Source organism: Rhamphochromis sp. 'chilingali', assembly GCF_963969265.1.
Source record: "Rhamphochromis sp. 'chilingali' genome assembly, chromosome: 7".
Taxonomy (NCBI): domain Eukaryota; kingdom Metazoa; phylum Chordata; class Actinopteri; order Cichliformes; family Cichlidae; genus Rhamphochromis; species Rhamphochromis sp. 'chilingali'.
In genome coordinates this window covers 9,128,369-9,151,845 of record NC_137934.1, presented here as the reverse complement: position 1 = coordinate 9,151,845, position 23,477 = coordinate 9,128,369, and the positions used below count along the sequence as shown (strand labels likewise).

The 23,477-nt window shown below is 38.7% G+C and overlaps 1 protein-coding gene across 1 annotated transcript in view; it reads right to left on the bottom strand.

Moving 5' to 3' along the window:
- grm8a (glutamate receptor, metabotropic 8a) overlaps window positions 1-23,477 on the bottom strand; it is a 305,450-nt gene that overhangs the window by 45,251 nt on the left and 236,722 nt on the right. Inside the window, exon 7 of the mRNA XM_080886003.1 lies at window positions 13,746-13,949. Coding sequence (XP_080742129.1) covers window positions 13,746-13,949 — 204 coding nt within the window. The remainder of the gene's footprint in view (window positions 1-13,745; window positions 13,950-23,477) is intronic.

Below are 23,477 nucleotides of genomic sequence, written 5' to 3'. Positions count from 1 at the left end.
GCACTAAAGTAAAAACCACCATCACTTCATGCGGATACCCATTTGGCACCAGCTGCGGTCTCAAGGCTGGAGCTGAACAACAACACCCTGATAACGACTGTGTTTAGTCTGTTCCTTCCTATTCCATGCAAGGCCACCTGGGTTGGCTGGAAGACCGTTTACTTAGCCTAGCAGGGCGAAGGACACTGTCTCAGCTGAACTCTGGACACGCACAAACATACATATACACTGATATGCACACACTCATCCCCCCCTTCCGATGCTGACGGTGGATCAAGGAGACCAGCGCACGCAGGCCCGGATGTACTGTCTAATTCGGCTGTCTCTCACCCTTTACCCACCCCTGTGGCTTGTCATGTGTTTCTTTGGTGTATTAAGAGTTTTTTCATGTGCTATGTGCAGAGGTGTTTTTTTCTGTTCTCAAACTGATCTCCCTGTTGGAGCTCAGTCTGGGGGGAGTTATTTTTTTCTCCTTATCTTTCCTCATGTGGTGCATTTTCCATTGTTATACCTCTCTGACCTGTCTTCTCCATGTGATGTTTTGTGTAATGTATGTATGGTCGGAGGGTAAGATGGCGCCGCCATTGCGTGCAATAGGTCGGCAGCCTTATGAAATTTCCCCTTGTGGGACTAATAAAGGTATATCAATTCAATTCAATCAATAAATGTCATAAAAATATGCCCATTTTATGATGTAAAGCACATATTACAAAGCTACATTTGCTAGCATTTATCAGCAGACAATGTAAGTGTTCTTCTTCACATGACTGCTAGAAGTATAATCTGTGCTGCTCACCCTTTATCACTGATTGCAATGGATGATAACCAACCTACTAAGCCTTCCAAGGTAGAGGAGAGCACCCACAGGCCAAATGGGTATGGGAGTAATAAAACTGATTAGATGGGTTTGCATCGTCCTGTCCAACAGACCTGCACAATAGTAGTAATAATTAACAAATTAATTAATTAACAAAAATTATTACTCTATTATCCTTGCCTCTTATTTTTCTGAATTAAATGTATTTCCAATAGTGGTTTGTTTTTGTGCCCATGTGAGTGTATATTTGCCTCTTTGCTGCACTGATTTGGGCTCTCTGTATGATTGCTTTTATACCTACTTAGTTTCTACCTATTCTTACTCATTCCTCTTATCTAAAATTATATTCAGCTAATGATCCTCTTTCAGAACTTAGCTCATTGCAAGAGAAAGGGGTAATGTATAATATTGAAAACAATAGCAAGAGGATAGAAAATGCTTTTATATGCACAGCCTATAGATACACAGTAGCTGAACAAGGTCTACTTTATACGATGGCTGTTTTGCCCATTTGTCTCTCACAGTTTACACTGACATTATTCAACGGCCAACTATATACTGCATATGGCTTCACCAAACAATAAATAAGCACTGTAAGAGAGCTCTTCTACAGCAGGCAAGGTGACACTACCTGTACAATAGGTACTTCCAGCTGCTTCTTCAATCGCAAGAGGTCACCACAGTAGGTAACTCCAGTAAAGTTGACAGATTTTTCCATGGGATGCCCTTCCTGAAACAAATCCCAATTGGGGATAAACTAGGGAGTTTACCCTTGCTAAGGGAATGTGTAAACCATTACACTATGGAGCTACCATGACACTACCTGTAAACACTTGGAAAATGTGCAAATAATCTTCTACTTACTACCTGCTGCTTGTAAGTGGACAGCAGGTAGTAAGTATGAGATTATGTTTGGACCTGAGGAGTCTATATAGAGTGAAGCACTAAGTACATCCCATGACTCAACAGCTTTGTTGGTGCGCTTGACTTTCCAAATTTAGACAGAGCTACTGTAGCTGTTGAGTTACGTTCTTTAGAGAAATAAGATAATTTAATAAGACTATAAGTCTTGTAAAAAAATCTAAACATCTAAAGGTGGTGGTGTGTTCACAGATTACATAATTTCATAAATGATTACCTATGTTACATTGTGCATAATTAATTGCATGAAGTTACATTTCTGTAGCCTTTTAACTAAAAGGATCTTTACACTCCTGCTATAAAGAGTATTTACTAACTCAAGATACCAGAACAATTTAACCAGGTGCAATTCAAGAGACCTCAATGGGAATAATAGTAATAGTAACAGTGGGTAATGCTGACTGGGAGTATTCTTAGCCCAGTGGGCGCAACCAGCCTCAAACTGATCCACTGATCCATACTGGAACCATTGCCCAGGATGCCAGAGGATGTAGGGGTCTGGAGAATGTGGATGACATGAAGGATGGAGGCCTTGGTGTTCCAATTTCCAGCTACTGAAACTGGCTTTTGGGACTTGCAAAGTCACCTCTGTGGTGAGGAAGGAGTCCTAGCTTGAGACTGAGAGTTGTGCTAAACTCATTATGGAGGACTTTAAGAATCTCAGGGTTTTGTTCATGGTTGAGAGGAGAATGGAATGGGGGATAGACAGATTGGTATGGCATCAGCAGTGATGTGGACACTCAACTGGTCTATTGTGGTGACCATGAAAGTGAAGCTACCAATTTACCGGTTGATCTATGTACTGTCGAAATGATTGTGATTGCAGAAAAAACAAAGCAACTAGAAGCAATGTTTTTGCCACTGAGAGGATTCTGAAAGGATCAGATTGTCATTCTAGCTATAAAGACGCATCTCACATCTAAGAGACGTCTCACTTAGTGAGAAGTCTTAAAAGTTTTATCAGCGTTTTGGAGTTGGAGAGAGCTATTTGGGGTAGGAACATAGACATATTGCAGAGATGGAGTACAAATATGTTAAGAAATAAATAAAAAGATTTTATTGGTTTACAGGTGACCATTTCTTAATTGTGGCAATATGATTATTAAAACCTTTCAGAGAGTATTTTTAGGCTGAAACTGTGTCTAGCTGAGCTACAAATAATGGAAGCCCTCCGGTCCACACATACACTTTGCCAGACTCTTATATTTGAGTGACTGTTTTGACCAGGATAACTAGAGCCAAGGAATTAGGAAAATAAATTCTGTACTAAAACCCATAATTCTGAAGAATGCTTTTCCAACATTGGCGATAGAGGGAGGACAACACAATTCTAAACTTAGAACTTGGCCAACTTGACATCAATACATGTAAAAGCAAAGGGTGATAAACTTAAAAACAGTCAATACAAATCTGAGCTTGTCAGTGGAAAAAAACAAGCACTTTAAATTTGCTATGGACAGTTTCCTCCTGGGATTATATTGCAGCCGTTCACAGCTGCTGGTTATAGTGTTCTCACTCAATATTGTACTACATCCAAAAGATTTTGTCTCCATTAAAAATTTAGGAATAAACAGACCTAAAAGATGGGGAAAGGGTTTAAGAATACCTGAAAAACAGCTGTTGAGGTATTAAACTGACAATAAAGAATCAACATCAGGTAGATGCGGATAAAAAGGTTGTTGTTAAATATATCACTGATTTTATGGGGATTGAAAGGGCATTACCTTTTTCTTATTATTCTCCCCTTCCACTTACTTGAAGTTTGAATAATAAACCAGGACAGTTCCCTATGCATTCTTCCCTTCTTATGGTTGCCCTAACCAAAGAAAATTTGGCATATTTGCCATTATATGTTTAGCATGTTCCATGTTTCTCTCTTTTTGTTCTCTTGTCATTTCTAATGTCATATTCAGTTTAACTTTAAATTCATGCTTCTCTTTGTCTTTTACAGTTTCTTTTCTATCCAAGTCTACGAGCTGAACATAAATTTGATATATCACTGTCAGCTCATCTTGAAGGTCATTTTACGCAGCCCCTAAAGTAAAAAGAAAAAAAAAAGTTTGTTTTTGGGGTATTTTTTTTACTTTTACTATGCCCTGGATTTCCATCCATTTTTCTTCCTTGCCCCATGGATAGACTGAAGATGACTCTTATTTCGCTGTTTTCTTCTACCCAAAGCTGTTATTGACCAAGCAAAGTTCATCTTTCTTTTATCTGTCTTATCCGCCCTAAAGCACTGCCCTTTTCTCATTGTCTTTTGCACTCTCTTTGCCTTTTCTGCTTTTCAGCAAGCTCTCCATCTTTTTTTACCCCATTCATCTCTCTGATTCACTTTCTCTTCAACCTCTACTCTTGTCTGTTTTCCATATCTTCTTTCTCCTATATCCCTTCAAGGTCATATAGCCCTAATAGACTTTCTACTGGGATAAGCTCTTCTGACTCCTTTGCTCCCTCTTTCTTATTCCAAGATCATTTGCGACTGTTCAAGTTCATCATGTATAGGGAAGCTAGTTCTCCAGAATAATACAAGTACTCTTTCTCTCATAACAGGTGGCCTTCATCCCCCAAGCCAGTTCCTTTTGTAATGTCATTAACCAAAACCTTCCCTTTTTTATCCTTCTCTCTTTCTCCTCAAGGCTGTTCAGCCAGGTATAGAGTTCTTCATATGAAAGTCAAGCCCCTCTAATTAGTGCAAGCCAGTTCAGTTGTGAAAGTCCATCTTGTCTCTCTGCATGGAATATAACCACACATAGTGAAGATCACAATGAGAGTTACCTTGCATGAAAAACACATCCACATATAAACTTGTGTAAAGGACAAAAATAGGCCCTTCTTTTCCCTACTAGAGGTGGGAATAATTGTAAATCTCACAGTTCAGTTCAATTTAATTCAGTTCTTGGTGTTGAGAATTAGTTTTTTATTGAAAACAATTCTTGATTTACAGGAGGAAACACTTGATTTTGGCTCTTTGTCATGCTATTGTCCGTACAAGTAACAGTTAAGCAAACTGGTTTGATGACGATCGGAAAAATTAAAGATTATCAAGAAATGTAATTTGAAAAATATTATATTGGACCGGTCTTTGACACAAAATAGATAGAATAAGAATATATATATACACATAACGATATATATATTGGTAGCGCAGTGTTTCATTTGTATGTATTCAGTAAGAATCACAATTCTTATCCCTTTTTCTCACCCACCCCATATTGTTTGTGAGCCATATCCAAATTGCATTTAGCCTTAAACCACTCAGTCTGAAAGAGAGCACATATGGTCATGAACAGAATAACATTTTATTCCCAAATCAAATTCTGTGTTTGAACATAAACGTGGGTGCTTTGAAATAAGTAAAGTTTCACTGAAAATCTGCCGATGAAATGTAAAATGTGAGCTGAAGGAAAGAGAAGCAATAATAATCATACTGATGGTTAAACATGGTATATTGCTCCCAGCTTAGCAAACAAACAAAGCAGTATGCTTGACACAGAGCGAGTCAGACTACATATATAATTGTGTACTTGTTTCAAAATAAACATTTGTTTTGATGAAACTTAATACAATTTCCTTACAATTTGTGGATAACAAATCCTAGGAACAAACAAAGACTTTATAAAGCCTATAGTGCCATGAGTTGATGACTTAATGGCTTTAGGGTGTACGAGTGGTAGGAGTGCAGAGTACAGAAGAGTAACAGAGAGTCAAACAGAAAGCTGGGGGGAAAGAAAGAAAAATAGAGTTGGTGAAAAGAGGACAATAACAGTGAAGCACAAACAAATGAAAGTATGCTAAAAAGGAAAGAATGAAACAGAAGAGCAAAGAAGGGACAAAAGAGAGTGTGATGGAGAAAGAAGCATTAGAAAGGACGTCATCTGAAATGCTTTTCTGGGGGAGTACTTACAAGTAACAAAGCCAGTAGAAGTAAAAGCAAGTAAATGTATGTATATCTGGATCTGTTAATACTTTGACCTGGTCTGAGTTAAGTTCTCAACATGAAGTGAAACAATCAAACAAACCAACTCATTTTGTTTTCCTGACGTTCCTAAATTTATTTCAGTTTAATATTTTATTTTTGTGCCTTGGATCAAAACTGTACAAGTTGCCTTAGTTTTCATTATGCATAAAATCTGTGATATACAGTACTGTGCAAAAGTTTTAGGCAGGTGTGGGTGTGGGTGGGAGGGGGGATGCTGTAAACAAAGAATGCTTTCAGAAATATAAATGATTGTTTTTTGGCCCCAAGTGTATTCTGCAGCAGGACAATGACCCCAAACATACAGCCAAAGTCACTAAGAACTATCTTCAGAAAAATACAAATTACTGGAAGTGATGGTATGGCCCCACACAGAGCCCTGTTCTCAAAATCATCGAGTGTGTCTGAGATTAAATGATGAGACAGAAGGATGTGAGGTAGCCTGCATCCACAGAAGATCTGTGGTTAGTTCTCCAAGATGTTTGGAATAATCTACCAGCCGAGTTCCTTCAAAAACTGTGTGCAAGTGTGCCTAGAAGAATTGATGCTGTTTTGAAGGCAAAGGGTGGTCAGACCAAATATTGATTTGATTTAGATTTCACTTTTGTTCATTCACTGCATTTTGTTAATTGATGATGAAAATAAATGATAAACACTTCCATTTTTTAAAGCATTCTTTGTTTACAGCATTTTCTGACCTGCCTAAAACTTTTGCACAGTACTGTATGTGTGCATTTACCTCTGTTTATCTGCATGAGCTTTTCTCTGCAATGCAAATAGTGCAAAATAGTAGCAAATGATTTTCCGGCAAGGTCAAGCAAACACTGTTTTTATATAATAGTATGTAATCAAACTCAGTAATACTTCTGGCTGCAGCCTTGTTAAAAAGGGTTCACGACAGTGCCACGCGTTTGATTTGTTACACCATGGCCTTCCTGACACAACCCCAAAGGGATTTGTGCCTCTTCCTGGGAGTGAACCAAGGCTCTTTCCTTTGTAAGGCAAATGTGCAAATCACTACATGAAAAATCAGTCTTGCTGTGTTAAAGTGGCTTGGAGCTACATCTGGGCAATATCATGTTAAAAATTTGAGGTGTTCAGAAATCCTGATGGCATGAGAAACTGAGAAAGTAAGAAAGTGGATGACTTTGACTTGTGTGGATAGTGTTATGGGCTTTTTTCTAGGTGAAAAAAGATGAGCAATAAGCATACTGCTGTTTACTGTATTCCTGCATCCTGAGGTGACCTCTTCTCAAAATACAAATGCAGTAACATAATGAATGTGAGAGTGAATGAATAGTAGTATTGTAAAGCGCTTTGAGGGGTTCCGATAAGCGCTATATAAATGCAATCCATTATTATTATTATTATTATAATTTTATTCAATTGCCACCATAAACCATACGTCATCTCTGCAAGAATGTATAAAAGAAAACATTGTGGCTTTTTGTTTCTGCCACAATGCCAAGTGATGATAGTATAAGATACTGCTTAGACTAGGCAACCATGTTTAACCATGTATAACAAATTATTCAGTTAACATGGCACTCCAGCTGCCATAATCAATCATGTGTGAGGCAGACAGATTACATGACAAATCACATCAGGTAGACGTGATTTGTCATATGCTATTGCAAAGGCCAAAACACGGCGAAAAAAACTTTAAATACTGTCCTATAAAACTTTGGAATGAATTACCTTTCAAAATAAAAAACAAACTTTTTAAGTTGAGATTCTTAATAGAATGAGGTGTATATATGGCTGTAACTTAGGAGGTAGAGCGGGGAATCAACTAATCAGCAGGTCTGTCTTGATCTTGGTTCCTCTAGCTTGCATGTCAAAGTATCCTAGGCAAGATACTACACGACAAGTTCGCCCTGATGCATCCATTGGGGTGGGATTCTATCAGCATTAAGTTAAAAGTGCTTTGGTATTAAACAAAAACACTTTAAGGAATGGGTCACTGGGACTTGCATTAAGAAAGTGAATTGAGTGCTCAAATCAGTCGAAAAACACTACGTAAGTACCAGTCCATTTACTTCTTTCATTTTCATCTCAGCTTTCATGGCTGTGTTTTTGTTTCAAATTGATAACATAGCATATACCCATTGAAAGGTCACAAGGTATGAAAGATATGAATTCAAGATATACCTGTGTAGATCCAACAGGACAAGAGTCCTCTTCATCACCTTTTTAGCTAGATTAAAGCCTTAAAAAAAAGCCCATGCCACTCTGATGCGAATGGAATCATCACCTTCATGAGTGGATGTGTACAGAACCCATGAGAACAAATGAGAGAAAAAAAGAGTTTGTCCTCTGGCCATTAAAAAAAACTTGATTTTTAGTGTTAACATGGACATCTGCTGAAATTCTGTTAAGGCTGTACTCAAATTGAATGAAGAGGTTGCTAAACGGTTGGCTTTTTGCTGAAGTTGAAGTGCACTGGTTTTCTACATTGATTCTGTGGTTCTACAGCAACAGCAACAACCAAACTGGTTTTCAGTTGGTCAGAAAGCAGCCCATTCTCTCTCTCATTTTGTCATGTAGCTGCTCAAAAGGCAAATGGATATGGATCCATAAGGAGCAACAAGAAAGAAAATCCATGCTCCATCATCACCTCTAGCTTATTCTCCTCCATGCCCATGATGTGCAATTAACACAGGCAAGACACACGCAGGCCTTCAGTTTTTCCCACATTTCTCCTTAAGGGTTATCAGTGTAATGGTGACCCTAACCACACTAATAATGAAACTGTTTTTAATCAGAAAACACAAATGTATCCAGACACACTCATAAAAATACACACACACAAAAAAGTAGCCAGAAGAAGCTTCATTTCTTCAAGGCATCTGACCAGATGTGAACAACCCCAGCAGATCCACTTACTACAAACAACCACCCAGCAAATGAAACTCATTAGTTTTTTAAAAATCAAACTCAAGTACTTACAGTGGGAAAACAGACTGACAGAAAAAGTGATCAACTTTCTTTTTTCCGGGGATGGCGGTCCATTACACCACCACTAGCAGCCTGAACCACTGATACCAAGGATGGTATCAGTGGCTCTGATAAGCCAGGATGGAACCCTGCTTTCATCTTGTTTACACAAAATTCTGACCCTATCATTCATACGTCACAGCAGAAAGTCGAGACTCACCAGATCAGTCAACATTTTTCAGTCTTGATGAGCCCATGTGAAATCTGGACTCAGTTTCCTGATTTATTTGGAAGAACAGGACACAGTGTGGTCTTCTGTTGCTGTAGCACATCTGCTTCAAGGTTCGATGTGTTGTGTGTTCAGAGATGCTCTTCTGCATACCTTAACTGTAACTAATGGTTATTTGAGTTATTGTTGCATACCTATTCTCCAATACTCAGACAACCAAGCTACATTCAAAGTCCCTTAAATCACCGTTCTTCACCATTTTAATGCTGTTTTTCAACATCAGCAGGTCATCTTAACTGTGTCTACATGCCGAAATGCATTCAGTTGCTGCCATTTGATTGGCTGCTTAGATATTTGCACTAACCAGACAGTTAAACAGATGAATCAAATGATGTGGCTGGTAAGCGTGTAGGTGTTTAATTCCCATCTTCGCATAACCCAGACACTGGCAAATTGATTGATTCCACCTATTAATTTTTTTATTTTCTGTAATCATGTCATGCCTCAATTCAAGCATTCAAGTGCACTCTTTCTATATTACTCCTTCAAATTTTCTTTTTTTTTCTTCCTTTTCAAAATACTGGAGGGTAGAGGTGTGTCTGGAGTAAATTATTAGTTATTTAAAGTCTGTTTTTAGTTTAAGTATTCCCCTATTTCATCAGTAAATTATACATTTGTAGCGTTCTCACTTTTATGGATGCAGCATGTGACCTTAAAAGGATAACACAGCTGTAAATTAATTGCATTATAATTTATTGTAATTGCCACTGTTACCCATAACTTTCTGTAGTGCCATCTACAAAGTGTCAGAGGCTAATGAAAGAATTTAATAGCTCTAATACAAGCTTGTATTCCCATATCATTTCAGCTCCATCTTATCTAAAAAAATTTTATTCCGTCTCAATGTCTGGTCAGGATCACTTACAGCTCATTCTGTCTGGGCCAACTTTTACTAAGCGAGAAGGATTCGGTGATTCATCTGGGGATAAAGTTTGCGACCTTGTAGTTATGGGAGGATTTCTCTACCCTCCAGGCCAACAATAACTGAGAAACTCACTTGAGCGCAAATCTGCCGCTGCTGTATGAAACAGCAATCATTGCCTGCCTGTGAATTTATTTCTGACACTTTTAGCAAGGGCAGACACCGACAGAGCAGGAAGCATCAAACACTGATACATATTTTGGGCACATTCCTATACAGACATATTCAAGCAATTTTAATCGTTCCTCTAAATCAGAAAAGCATTCTTGTAAACCTCACAATGCAACCAGTCTCACTCTGCCTCTTGCTTTCACAGACATTATGTATTCCACACAATGCTGGACGAAGGAACACAGGAAATGAAAAGGCTGACAGAGAAGCAGGTACAGGCGCATCAGGGAGAGGAATGGAGATTAATAGTAGAATATTCAAATGAGGTGTCTGATGCTACTTTGAAATGAGCAAATGTGTTTTTGGTTTTTTTTTATCCACTTAAAATTTGTCAACACTTGAGGAAGTCATGCAAAGAGAAAGAGAGAGGGGAAATTACTGAGCAGTACAAAGTGATACAAGGCTATTCGCAAAAAAGCAAAATGTAAAAAGATTACATGTTTTGAGAAAACACAAACTGAATCTAATGTTAGGTGTGAGAGGTAATGTGACATGTTCTTTGATAAGGACAAATTAGACGTTTCGTTTAGCATTGTTAAAATATGAATTTGTTGAGTCAAGTTGGGTAAAAAATACTGTAATGTGTCTACAATTTATTAAAAATGTGATACTGTCCAAATGTTTACACAAAAGGATTAACACACTATTCAAAACCTGATGTTGACTAGCTATAACGTATCAATAATACAATAATCTACCTTACATGGTAAACGAATCTCGTAGATACCTGATGTAAATGATGTGGTCTATCAGAAAGTTTACAAATTTGCTGATAAGCTTAGTGTTACACTGGGCTACAGCCCTAGACTAAGTTCATTTTAACTAAAATTTAAGGGTTACACCGGTGCCACACATCAGAAGGGTATTTCTACAACGTAAACTCAGGATAGCCAGGCCTTCTTTGCATTTTCTGGCTTGACAAAGTCTAAAACTGCAGCAGAAGCTTTGCTAATTCAGGTCTCCTGCTTCTGGAAATAAGCATAAAAGTGGACATTTCATGCATCATTTAACTCTCTTTCTTCCACACAAAATGGGTCAATTGAGCATTGCCTACTCCAATCAGAGATATTGTCAAAGGAACAGGTTATTTAAAAAAAAAAAAAAAAACTTATATAACAAATAAAATCATGATGCTGTCATGATCCTGGGCCATGTTGGCCCAGTATTCTTAGTTTTCGTGTGTTTTGTGTTTTATTCTGGTTTCTAGGATGTTCTGTTAAGTTGTTCCTTGACTTCCCCTTGTGACTTTTATGCCCTGTGTGCCCCTCTGTGTATCTGTGAGCCCTCGTCTCCCCTCCTTGGGTTTCATTCAATGTTTTCCCCAGCCCGTTTTGTCTGTGCTCTCTCTCTCTCTCTCCTCCTGTCTGAACCTCTGTGTACTTCCTGTTTTACTTTGACAGTCTCTCGTCAGTATGCGTCATGTTGTGTTCACTCCTGCCCTGTCTCGTTACGATTATCTGTGTCAGCTGTGTTCCCCGTGTGCTCCCACTTCCCTCGTTAACCCTCTGTGTATTTATGTGCGCGTCTCCCTCAGTTCTGTGTCGCGTTCTCCCTCATCCGTGTGTTTCTCCGTATAATTCTAATTTGGGGTGTCTTGGTTGCCAATTGGTCCCGTTCATGTCTTTGTCTCTTCTCTGTTTCCTTACCTCAGTGTCTCCCAGTTAAGTAAGTCTTGTCTTCATGTTTGTTTGCCCATCAGTCTCCAAGTTTAGTTGCCTGTTCTCTCAGTCATGTCTCCTCTCATCCCTTGCTCTTTTGCCCTCACTCTCTCCTCCCTCTGTTTCCTGTATATAGTCAGTCTGCATCTCAATGTGTGTATTTCTTGTACTTCCTGTTTTACTTTGACAGTCTCCTGTCCTGTATGCATTATATTTAGTTTTGTCCCGTCTCATCTGTTAGATTGTGTCCAGCTGTGTTCCCCAGGTTGCTGTTAGTTTAGTTTTCTAGTTCCTTCCAGTTTGTTTTTATTTATTTATTATTTATTTTTAATTTCATAATCCAGCAATAAAACTGTGCTGATTGTAGTTCCACCTGCAAGTCTGCATTTTGGGTCCTAATCTTTACCGCTTTAACCACCACATGACGGGTCTGTTCAGTTCTGACAGCATCATGAACGAAATGTGGAAATTGTGTTAGCTTTTCACTAGATCAAAGTGAAATTAATTGGAATGATTTTATATTGTCATTAATAAACAGCCTACAACTATAACTGGTCAGTTGTCTAATCTGTGCTTGTAACATTTATAAATTTTCTGCCACACCAGCTGAATGTATGCGTTCTTGAGAACCATTCAGTGGTTTTTGTAAGAATTTGTGATAGCATAGAGGTTCCAAATGATTTTAAACTGAAGCCCTGAAAATAACCTGCTCCCAAACAGGTTGTGTGTTCAGCATAAGTTACCATGGTGATCCAGCAAGGCACAAAGACAGCCCAAAGTGAGCCACCGGTGTGACACTGAAAACTCTGGCTTTAAGTTCAACATACCTCACTAATCAATTAATCCCACTTCATAATACAGCCCTCAGGGCTTTAGCCTAATGTCACATTAGGGCAGCTATGGATAAGCAACCACTTGTGTGCAGCATTGCTGTGGCAAGATTTGCATGGAAGTGAGACAATACACACGGAGGAACTGGAGACAATTAAACAGAAAATGTTTGGAAAATATGGAAATATGTATTTTGACATAAGTGGTTTAAACCTTTTACTGACTTAAAAGGTACCCCCCCACCCAAGAGTTAGAAAAGGAAAAGGTCATTCCACGAAACAGTGACATCAATAACATCTAATATGAGCCATGTAAGCATTAAAACGACAGGAACAAGGATTTTAACTCTCAAGAAATCTGTGCCGTGGAACAGATCGGACGAATGTACATAAATCCACAAGCACTTTGACCAGGAGACAGGAGTTCATGTTCCACTAAAGAGAGCCTGTTTTTAGATTCAATTCAGAAACTCTAGAAGAAAAAGGAAGTAATAAAAGAGCTGATTGATTTTACTTTGCTCAGAGATGTATTTTTTCTCTGTCCCAAATGCTTACCTATATCAAGAATAACAATGCAAATTAAATTTGTATTTATATTTATATAAATATATTTACATTTCTGAATTAATTTATATTTAATTTGAGTTCTTCACAAGGCAGATGTTAAAGGATAAGTCTTAAGATAAAAGTGAGTATCATTCATGATTTTAAAGAGGCTGAAATGTTTGCAAGGTGGTGATCTGAGTTCATAATCTCCTATATCTCTCTTTATATATTCTAATTTCATTGTCAATACACTCATATCTGATATTAATTTAAATGATTTATACATGCAAGCTTTAAAACACAGGGAAGAAGATAGTGTGGTGTGATTTAAATGTGTATCTGAATATCCGAAGGGTACTTGTCATATTTGTGCAATATATATATATATATATATATATATATATATATATATATATATATATATATATATATATATATACACACACACACACACACACACACACACACACACACACACACATAAATTGCAGTAAGTATTACTGGAGGTTAGCATAATCTAAGGCATTTTGTTTGAATGGTCAGCATGTAATTTTTTTTTTACTAGGATAAGAATGCTTTTAAAAGCATATGCACCTGAAAAAGGTTACAATCGTTGAAAAAAAACAAAACCCAGCATTATATTGGATCCTATACATTTAAACCAAGTGGAAAACTTACCATTGAAGTTGACAGCGCGGATGTGGTTGAGTAGCTCTTTACCATCGATATTGTTGGCCATCCGTGGACAGAGGCCTGGGTATCCGTAGCAGAGCTCCCGGTGCATGCGGTGCAGAGCGTGGGCCATGGCATACACTGCATCCATCACAAACTGAACCTTTCCCTCTTGTTCATAACTGGAGTCACGGCCAACTTTTTCTAAACCTGAACAAGAAGAAGAAAAGATGTGCTTAAAAGGGAGAGAAGGAATATTAGAAGTAAGATAAAGCACATTAACTCCCAGGGGACTCGTTTTAGGTAACAATCAAGGTATGGAAATCCATAGCAACATACATTCCACCTGCGTCTACCTCTCATAACAGATCAGCGGGGAGCTATAGGGAAAAACTTGTGTGCAATGATATAAAGTTACAGCATACAGAAGTAGATTTCTTTAGGCCATGTATCATCCATCACCCCACATGAACTGAAAAAAGGAATCATATGCTTCAGGTACGAGATGCTACGGTTGTGTGGTGAATGGCATTTGATGCTTTGGGTAAATGTGAAACTTATTCATGGCCTTAAATGACTTTATGATAATCATTCTGCAGTCTCGCCTTGAGTCTGTTCTAATAGGGAAGCCTGGCACCTGACCTGTATAGCCAGTCGTGTGCCTACTGTCGTCTTCACAGTGCCAGGCCATCACCATTTGTCACAGCTTTTGCTTCTGTTTGTGCTTTGTCTTCTGTATAGCCCATTTATGTCCTATTATATTCCATGTACACCATAAAAAAGCCAATAGTCAAGTGGTGACAGAAAAATAGAAATGTATAATGCAGGTGAAACAAGATCTACAATAATGGCACCAAAGCACGTAGAGGAAAGTTGGCAGCGGTTGGCTCCAGAAGGACTGAAGAAAGAGATGAAAGAAAGACAACAGGTAAGAAATAAAACGAAAAAGAGAGTTTAGATGAAGAGAAACTTTAAAGGAATGAAGAGAGACCAAATGAGAGATGAAATCTTTGTGCAAGACAGGTTGACCAGTAGACAGACAACGGGGCACTCAGCATGACAATGACAAATAACTCCTCTCAGTCCATTCTCGCCCTGGTAGCAAAGAAAGAACAACATGTTCCTTCTTTACATCTTCTGAACCACTGATAATGGCATTTCTGTGTATACAGGAAAGGCAAGAAAGTGTCTGGTGGGGACAAAATAGACTTTATCCTCTTTCCGACTAGTCACACAACCATGTGTTGAGCCTTGACATGTTTAATTTACTTATAAGTCTCTACTTTTGGCTTCACATACAGTTATTAGTCTTCAGTGTATACTACCATTTAGCTCTGCTTTCTGAGCTTATCTTACTGCTGCAGCCTTATTAGTTACTGCAGATTAATGTTTAGGTTCATAAGCTGCTGATGAATATTTGAATACTTACATCTGGTCTTTATGCTTGCATGCATGTACAAAATACATGCATGCATACAATCCCTGCCCTGACATAAATATGTGCCAATGCTCAAAAGCATGCAAATGGTCTCCCAACTGCATTTTCTTTGAGCGGATTTTATGTAATGACTCATTAGCATAATGAGCTAATGAAAAAAGAAGAGAGTGAAAACCTCCTTGATGCATTAAGATGAAAATCAGTAATTGAGTGTAACATTCATTTTCTCTGTTTTCATCAAAAAGTTCAAAGAGTGGAACCACATAACATCCTACGTTCATTATCTTCCTTTCTCACACGATATCTGACTTTATGTGATATATTCTTTGTTCTTGTTTCTCTATCCTTATCTCTCGCTTCGACCACATTCTCTCATATTCTCTCTTTCTGTCCTACCCCTCCGTTTGGTTACTAAATCTACTGCATCTATCTTGGCTATGTTCACTCTTTTTTTCCTTTTCTTTTTTTCTTTAAAAGCAGCAGTCACCTTCAGGCAACACAAACTGAATCAAAACCCATCTGGGCTGAGCTGAATTAACAAGACCAGAGGCACCCAGAATCAATATGAGCATCCATAAGGAATTAATGGGGTCCCCTGAATAAAATCCAATCCACAGTTATGGAAGGCTGTAGGGTGCTTTGTATGCATGTCCTTATTCGTGTGTTTGTTGGTGCCTGTGGTGATGGGTAAGAACCCCAGCAGGAAATTAGTTAGCATTTTCTCCGGGCCACTGTGGTCCAGCCATACAGCTGATCACAATGCTGGCCTAAGAGTTGAACTTTGATAGTAAACAGGAGCACTGTAATGTGTGCATATGTGTGGAGAGAGGAAAAAGACAGAGAACAAAGTACGCAGAAAGTACAAGTCTCTATCTTTCAACTGTAACGAAAATCTGTTCTTTTTTGATCCTGCAAAGAGGGCTAACACAATACATTTTTTTTTTTGGGGGGGGGGGGGGGGGGGGGGGTGTTTCTGCAGCACCCTGTTTTCTGTTACCTGTTTGGACACTCTCCCTCATGCTGAGGCAACTATTCAAACCTGTGGGTATTTATTTCATGACCTGTACACTGCTGGGTGGAGGAGGGTGCTTTCGGCAATATTGATTTTGTGTGTACATACGATGATGATCCGTCCGGCTTGAAAAAAATGCACATGTGGACAACTACCTGCCTGAGGTGTCAGACTGAAACTGGGGGTAAAAACCCACTGAGTTATTTCCTAAAAAGTATGGGGAAAAAAGGAAAAAAAAAACAACTTGTTGCTCAGAGCTGGCAGATATGCTGTTATGTGTATTACTGCCCTTAATTTGACATTTCATTAGAAAAGCAGCTGCACAAATCACATAACCTTTATTTATCCACAAAAGCATTCACCTTTTGGCCAACAACCTGCTCAACATTCATAAATACACACATTCACAGCTCAGTAGTCACTGAAAGAGAAGAGAGCTTTTCTCATTAGCATCTCAAATTCTGGCCACAAGCCCAGTTTTTGAATCTCACAGCCAGAGCTACAGTCCTGTGCAATAGTCCTGAGTCACCCCTCATTTCTTTATATTTTGCTTCTAAAGAGTCAGACGTTCTTGTAATTTTGAAGTGAACAATGTTTCTCCAGGCTTTCTGTCTGCCTTTCAACACTTTTCTTTGGACATTAGCTGTTTGTTTAGTCCAGTCCTTGTATTTTACCATTGTTAGAGGAATATATGTTTTTTGTTTCCTGAACCACTTAACAATGTTCTATGAGGACAAAAAGAATCCCAAACTTAAAAGATGAACCAGCGTTGTGTCTACACATCAGGCAATGAATGACGAACCAGTTTAAATCGTATACTTAGGCACAGCCTGTTGCAAAAAGTATCTACAGCGATCAAGAGTATCTGAAAGATCCAGTAACAATCTGGCACAGGACCTGAGAGATGCATCTGGCCCTCAGATCCATCTGCTGTTTACTGAAGCTTCATCAGGAATGGTTTCAGTCAAAGGGTGGCTGTCAAGAAGCCAAGTACCTAGTACCATCAGGTTTTGATCCACCATGCAATATCATCTTGATCTTAAACACACTGCCAGTCATGGACACGTACACAGAAAAACACACAATTGAACATTGCCAGTCATGGATTGGCCTCCCTAGAGTCTGGACATCAACATTATTAAAGCAATGTGGGATTATCTTGACGGAACGGAACAAAAAGGAGCCAACACCTGGAGAATGTCCTTAGGACTTTGAATGTCCTTCAGGAATCCTGGTGAATTATTTCTGAAGACTAAAGAAATGACAAGAAAGCTGACTTACTGAGTTCAAGCTGTGTTAACAAATAAACGTAGTCATACCAAATCTCAACTTTCAAGCTTGTTAGAATTGCATGCATGTTTGAACATGTTTCAATAAATCATTGCACCTATTTCCTATTTCCCAATTTCTTTTGCTGATTTCCCTTTCATTTTGTTTGCTAAAAGAATATTTACAAATCACATTTGATTGGTGTCAGGCTAGTATGCATCAAACTATACTACTAAAACCCAAAAGTTTCTTAGAGCTTTTAAAGTCTTGTCTTGCCCTGAGGTTACTCTGGTAACAGCCTCTGTAATGTGACTGATTCTCGTAAGCTCACTTGAATCCTGATGTGTGCAGCAGGGTGAGGTACACCACATTCAACTGACTGTGATGTCTGTGAAAACAAAACCCAAAAAGAAAAGTGCACCAAGGTGAAACAAATGTATCTGTGTGGCTAAGTGATGTGATGGGAGTCCATTTATTGTTCTTGTAACCAAATTCAAGGAAATTAGAACAGAACAGAGTGAAAATTGATTCAACATTAAATAGAAACACTGTAAGTTAAAACCCGATTGTATTTTATCCACTTATATCCACCAGGTAAAAAGTACAAAAAAAGTATATCATTTAAATTACAGGCTGACATACAGTGTATGGCCCAGCTACACACAACACCTAGAGAAGCTGCTCAGGCATGGAAGCCCATGCTATGAGAAGTGTGTGGTGCATAGTTTGTGTGCTGATGTTAATGCCAGGAGAAGTCTGGAACTCTACAGTCAATCAGCAGTTCATATAATGGAGTCCATATAGTGTAAGTAAGCACTTATCGGGGCGGGGTTTTGTTGTTGTTGTTGTTGTTGTTGTTTTTTGAATATTCACTCCCCATACTGCACATATTCAATTTTTTTAGGTTTATTTACTATTCCTAACATTTCCTCAGCCAGCAAGGAGTGCAGAAAGGTGAATATGTTCAGCCATAGTGCATCAAGATGACTTTAAGCAAAGGAAAGACAGACAGAAATGCCATGTTTTATTCATTCCATTAATCTCATTGGTGTAGTGAAAAGCTGAATCACTCATTAAGATGGTTGGCAAGCACATAAACAGCAACGTGTATACATGCACAGGAATGCAAAAAAGAAAGAATAGAGTCAAGCGCCTTTAGAACTGGTCAGCTGTGAGATACAGTTAAGAAACCTGTGTTTCTAAGAAGAGTGCATTTTGAAATATACCTAGACAGCCTCCCAAGTCAACAAAAGTACCTTGAGCTGTCTAACGTTCCACCATAATTACAGATCTAATTATGCTAATAGTCTACAAACAAAGCTAAACAAGACATTAATTAGTAAGCCCTTTCACAGCAACATACCTTTAAATAACACGTCTGGCAGTGGTGCACTGAAAGTACATCTTTTTAGCAACAGTTGTGCAGCTCTTAGAAAACAAACTGTGGTCAGTGACCATTCACAAGAAAGAAGAAAGACACCTGAAAAGGGCAAAGAGTCTTTTCAAGTGGTTTCACAATTTAGATAAAAATAGCGGCATGTTTTTTAGACGCTTTGGCCTTTAAAAAAAATAAAAAATGAAATACAAGACTGCTAAATGCTGTCTTTTCTTCTCTCCAGATTTGTGCCTCATTGCATGTAACTTGTGTTTTATGTCTTTCTGAACATTAAAACATCTCCTTTTAATGCATCGCTACAAGTACGCATGCAGTTGTTGGCATTCAGCATTTGTGCAAATTCTCATTCAGAGAAAAAAAAAAGCACAACCAAGTAATGAAAGTATTGTACTTTGAGCCATAGATCAACATGCCATGTAATAATGAGAATTTCTCTCTGCTGTTCTTATGAGATGTGAAATGACACGATGCATCATTAATCAGTATATCGCAAGAAAATGCAATCGTGCCTTGAGACAGTTAAATGACTGTTGCTGTTATGAGTAGTGCTAACTGGGAAAACACTACCGTGTCTGTTTCCTGGGATTGCGTCAGGTGTTGAAACCGGAGCAACGGGTGTGTGTGTGTGTGTGCGTCTGAGTGTGTGCAAAGTACAATACAATACAGCTTTTATTGGATGTGTCTGCCCATTGTCTGCAGCCAGTAACAGTGTGTGATATGTATGAAATCCACCCATTTAGTCTCTGCACGTTATGTGAGCAGGTGCAAAATCAGAACTAGAGATTTAGCTGAGGCTTTAAGACCCAATTACGATATTCAATATTTAATGTAGTGCAGTCTTGTTTTTGTATCAGTGTGGAAAACAGGAGACAACAATAAAGGTGAAGTGGAGGCAGAGAAAGTGATGACTGGACAAAATGTTTGCTTGCTGAAGTGAATTTGCACACTTTATTCCATTTTGTAGCCAGCAGCTGCTAAATGCAATTCAGCCTTTCTGTTCACTGTTAATGACATCAGAGACCACAGGCAACTTAGTTGGTTGGCGCCTTGGTAAACGAGGATTTGCACTGAAAACTCTGGGAGGCAAAAGGACAGATAAAAAGTAACTTTCGTGTCTCATCCAAGATCTGCAATCCGAAAAGAAAAAACAAAAATGCATGAGCAAGCAATCTCCATATCTGCCTCCAAGTCATTTTCATATTTCGTGGTTGATTATTTGTTCTTGTTACATAGGCACTCGGGCCGACTGCTGTGATCTGATTCTAGATCTGTACAAATTCATTACTCATCTTGGTTCTGTTTAATAAAAGCTACAGGCATGTCACGGCAAAAAAACATGTTCAAAAACCAATTTTATGATGAAAGTTTTGTTTGAAATTGAGATGATCTGCTATTTGTCGATCCTGACACCTGCTATTACAAACTGAATGCTAGCATAAAAATGTAGGCTTTAAAGTCTCTAAACTACAAAAGAAAAGGAGTTTTAATAGTCAAGACCCTGCACTTTAAAGGGGCCTTTGAAGATTAAGTTGTGGTGATATATTTCATCATTTTTGTTTTCTTTTAAATTGATACTGCATTATAAACAGACCTCTCCAAACAAATCTTAAACTCGGCACTTCAAAATCAATGCAGAGGTGGTGATACTTTGAATTCTCTTATTAGTAGTGCAAGTCAAAAGACAAGATATATATGTATTTCCTTAGGAGTCAAAGTAAGAAGCTTACAAATGAAAACACCTTTTTTGCAGCATGGTCGGGGATGATAGTGATTTGAAGGACTTTAGCATCTCTTCTGCGACAGATTTTAACATAATAACAGGCCGAGAGATCGGCTGAAACCTCTGGTCACCAGTGTTGGGAAGGTTACTTTTGTATGAATGAATGTATTCCACTACAGATTACAGAATACATGCCCCAAAATGTATTCTGTAACGTATTCCGTTACGTTACTCAATGAGAGTAACGTATTCTGAATACTTTGGATTACTTAATATATTATCATGCTTTTTACAGCTACATGAATGTACCATTGCTGTGTGATTTATTACTATTACTGAAGGTCCGCGGCTCCGAAGCGTAGTAGGGGGACCTCTGGCTAATACGTCCGGTTCGTGTCGGGCTCGTAGCTGAAAAATAGCTTTACTTTTTGTTGTGTGGGTCAACTTTGCTAGCGAGAGACAGAGAGAGGCGTTGAAAGGCTGCTCCAGAATTTACTGTTTCGGAGGAAAACACGAACACAGTGTACAGTCAAGTCTTGATAGCGTACTTACAACTGGGCTCGTCAGGCACTCTTTTTGGCTGCAGTGGTTATTATTATATTTACATGCTTCCAGCTCCCATTTCTGCTCGATGACAACTCGTACTTTTCCTTTTTCTCCCTCCCTCGCTCACAGACACACAATGGGTATGACCATTCTCCCTGCAGCACGGACTACACTACCAATGAGGCTACATTCTTTAGCGCTATGTCTGTAACACTCTGCCTATTGCCTTTATATTAAATCATTTTTAAAAAAAGATTTCCTCATTATGAGACGCGAGATTGAGACACGGGCATTAGGGCCTCTTAATGCGTGTTTTGTTTGGGTTTCCACCGGAGTTTTGGAATTACCAAAAATGGACAGACAAGGAGGAGACAGAGGTGTCGTTTGGTCTTGCTTCCCTGAATTGCCAGGGAGCACAGCCGTTTATTTTCCAACAGAAACACACCACCGCTAACCAAACTGCTCGGCATAGCTTAGCACAACAACAACAACAACAACAAAAAGGCGCTCTCTCACCCAGGAAACACACAGTCGCAGAGAGAGTGCGTCGCCCTGTAACCATGGCAACCGTAACGCTGCCGCCTGGAACAACCAATGACTGTAGAAAGCAGTCATTGGGAACAACAGAACGTAGCTGTCAAACAAAACCCAAACAGTCCTGACCCGCGACAATATGAAACAGGAAAATACCGCCGTGTAATCCATTTATTTCAACAAAGTAACTGTATTCTAAATACCACCTTATTAAACGGTAACTGTAACGGAATACAGTTACTCATATTTTGTATTTTAAATACGTAACGGCGGTACATGTATTCCATTACTCCCCAACACTGCTGGTCACTATGGAAAAATGTGTATTAGAGTGTGCTTCACCAAAAACCTACTTATAATTTCTTTGGTTACTAGCAGGTTGTGGTGGTTGTCAGTACTTAGCATAGAACGTCAACACTCATCAACTTTGTTGAGCTACAGTGAACCTGTGAAAAGTGGGACAAACACGGGAAATAGAGATCGTTGCACCCTTCAAAATGTTTTCATTTCAGCGCTATAGTGTGCACCGCGTGTTTCACAGTTTCACTACTGCTCAGCAAGGATCTGCAGACAAGTTGGTGCCTTCCATGCAAGCTATGGGTGCAGCAGTGTATATCTCTTTGTAACCATTTTTCATCTACCAACCACTAGCTAACCATTTGGGGAACAGACATTTTTTATAGTGATCTACATATGGTTGCCCGGAGTGTTGCTGACCGACTAATCTCTTGGTCTCTGTGACTGGGGCATTAGCAATCAATTTCACAGACAGCGAGCAATCCCCAACAACCACTTGCTGACCTGCCAAGCAATATAACTTGCTAAGCAGTTGCTAGCCCTGAGTGATTGGAGTCTTTAAAAGGCAATTATGAAATAACTTTATATCGCACTATTATATTATACTGTTTAGTTATACAAAAGTAATATAACTATTCACATTGTGAAATGACTGCCGATGTTTTGACTGACTTTCTTCCTGACAGCTAAGGAGCTACTGGCTGTATCGACGGCCATTTTTCAAGTCTGCTTTGTGGGACTTCTTCACGATTACATGTGTGATTATCCATAATATTCAAAATTGCAATAAATATTAACATACCTACTTACTTTAAAATTAAAATCCTTCTCTACACAAGAAGGATTAAGATTACAACATGGGGGGGGGGGGGGGGGGGGGGGGGGGCTGTATCTTTTATCCTACTATTTTCATGATATGAAATAAAATAAAAAAAATTGGGAACAGCAAAACCTCTGAAATGCATGTTTCACTGCCTTGCTAGTGAAGCGAGTTCCTTGTCTAATACAAACATAAAGCAATACATGAAATCATCGAGGTGAGACTAATGCAAGAATGCCAACTGGCTAAATGCTTTGTTGGATGCCTTCATAGACCAGTGTGCTGGGCAGATTTTCTACATGCAGTGATTGATGGCAACACAGCTGACAGACAGACTAATGATGTGAACAAGCTCCTTAATTAAACATCAATTTGCAGCACATATTCAATTCCCTCCTTCTAAACTCTCAACAGCTAGCAAGTGTTTTACTCTAGCTTTCTTTTCTTCTCAACCACCACCTGACGCCCCCATCCGCCTTTCCTTTTCTGTAGGCAAATTGGCTTATAAAAATATATGAGAAGGAAATTTATTTATGAGCCCTGGAATGATGCAACCTAAGTTCAGATGTTCATGAATACATTTACATAAAGGTTGTTTAATTAGCTTTTCTCTCATTTATCAACGATGGCTCAAAAACATCACAAAGATGACAGCATAGAGTGATGCTGCCCACACACACCATAATTCAGAGACATTTATGAATCA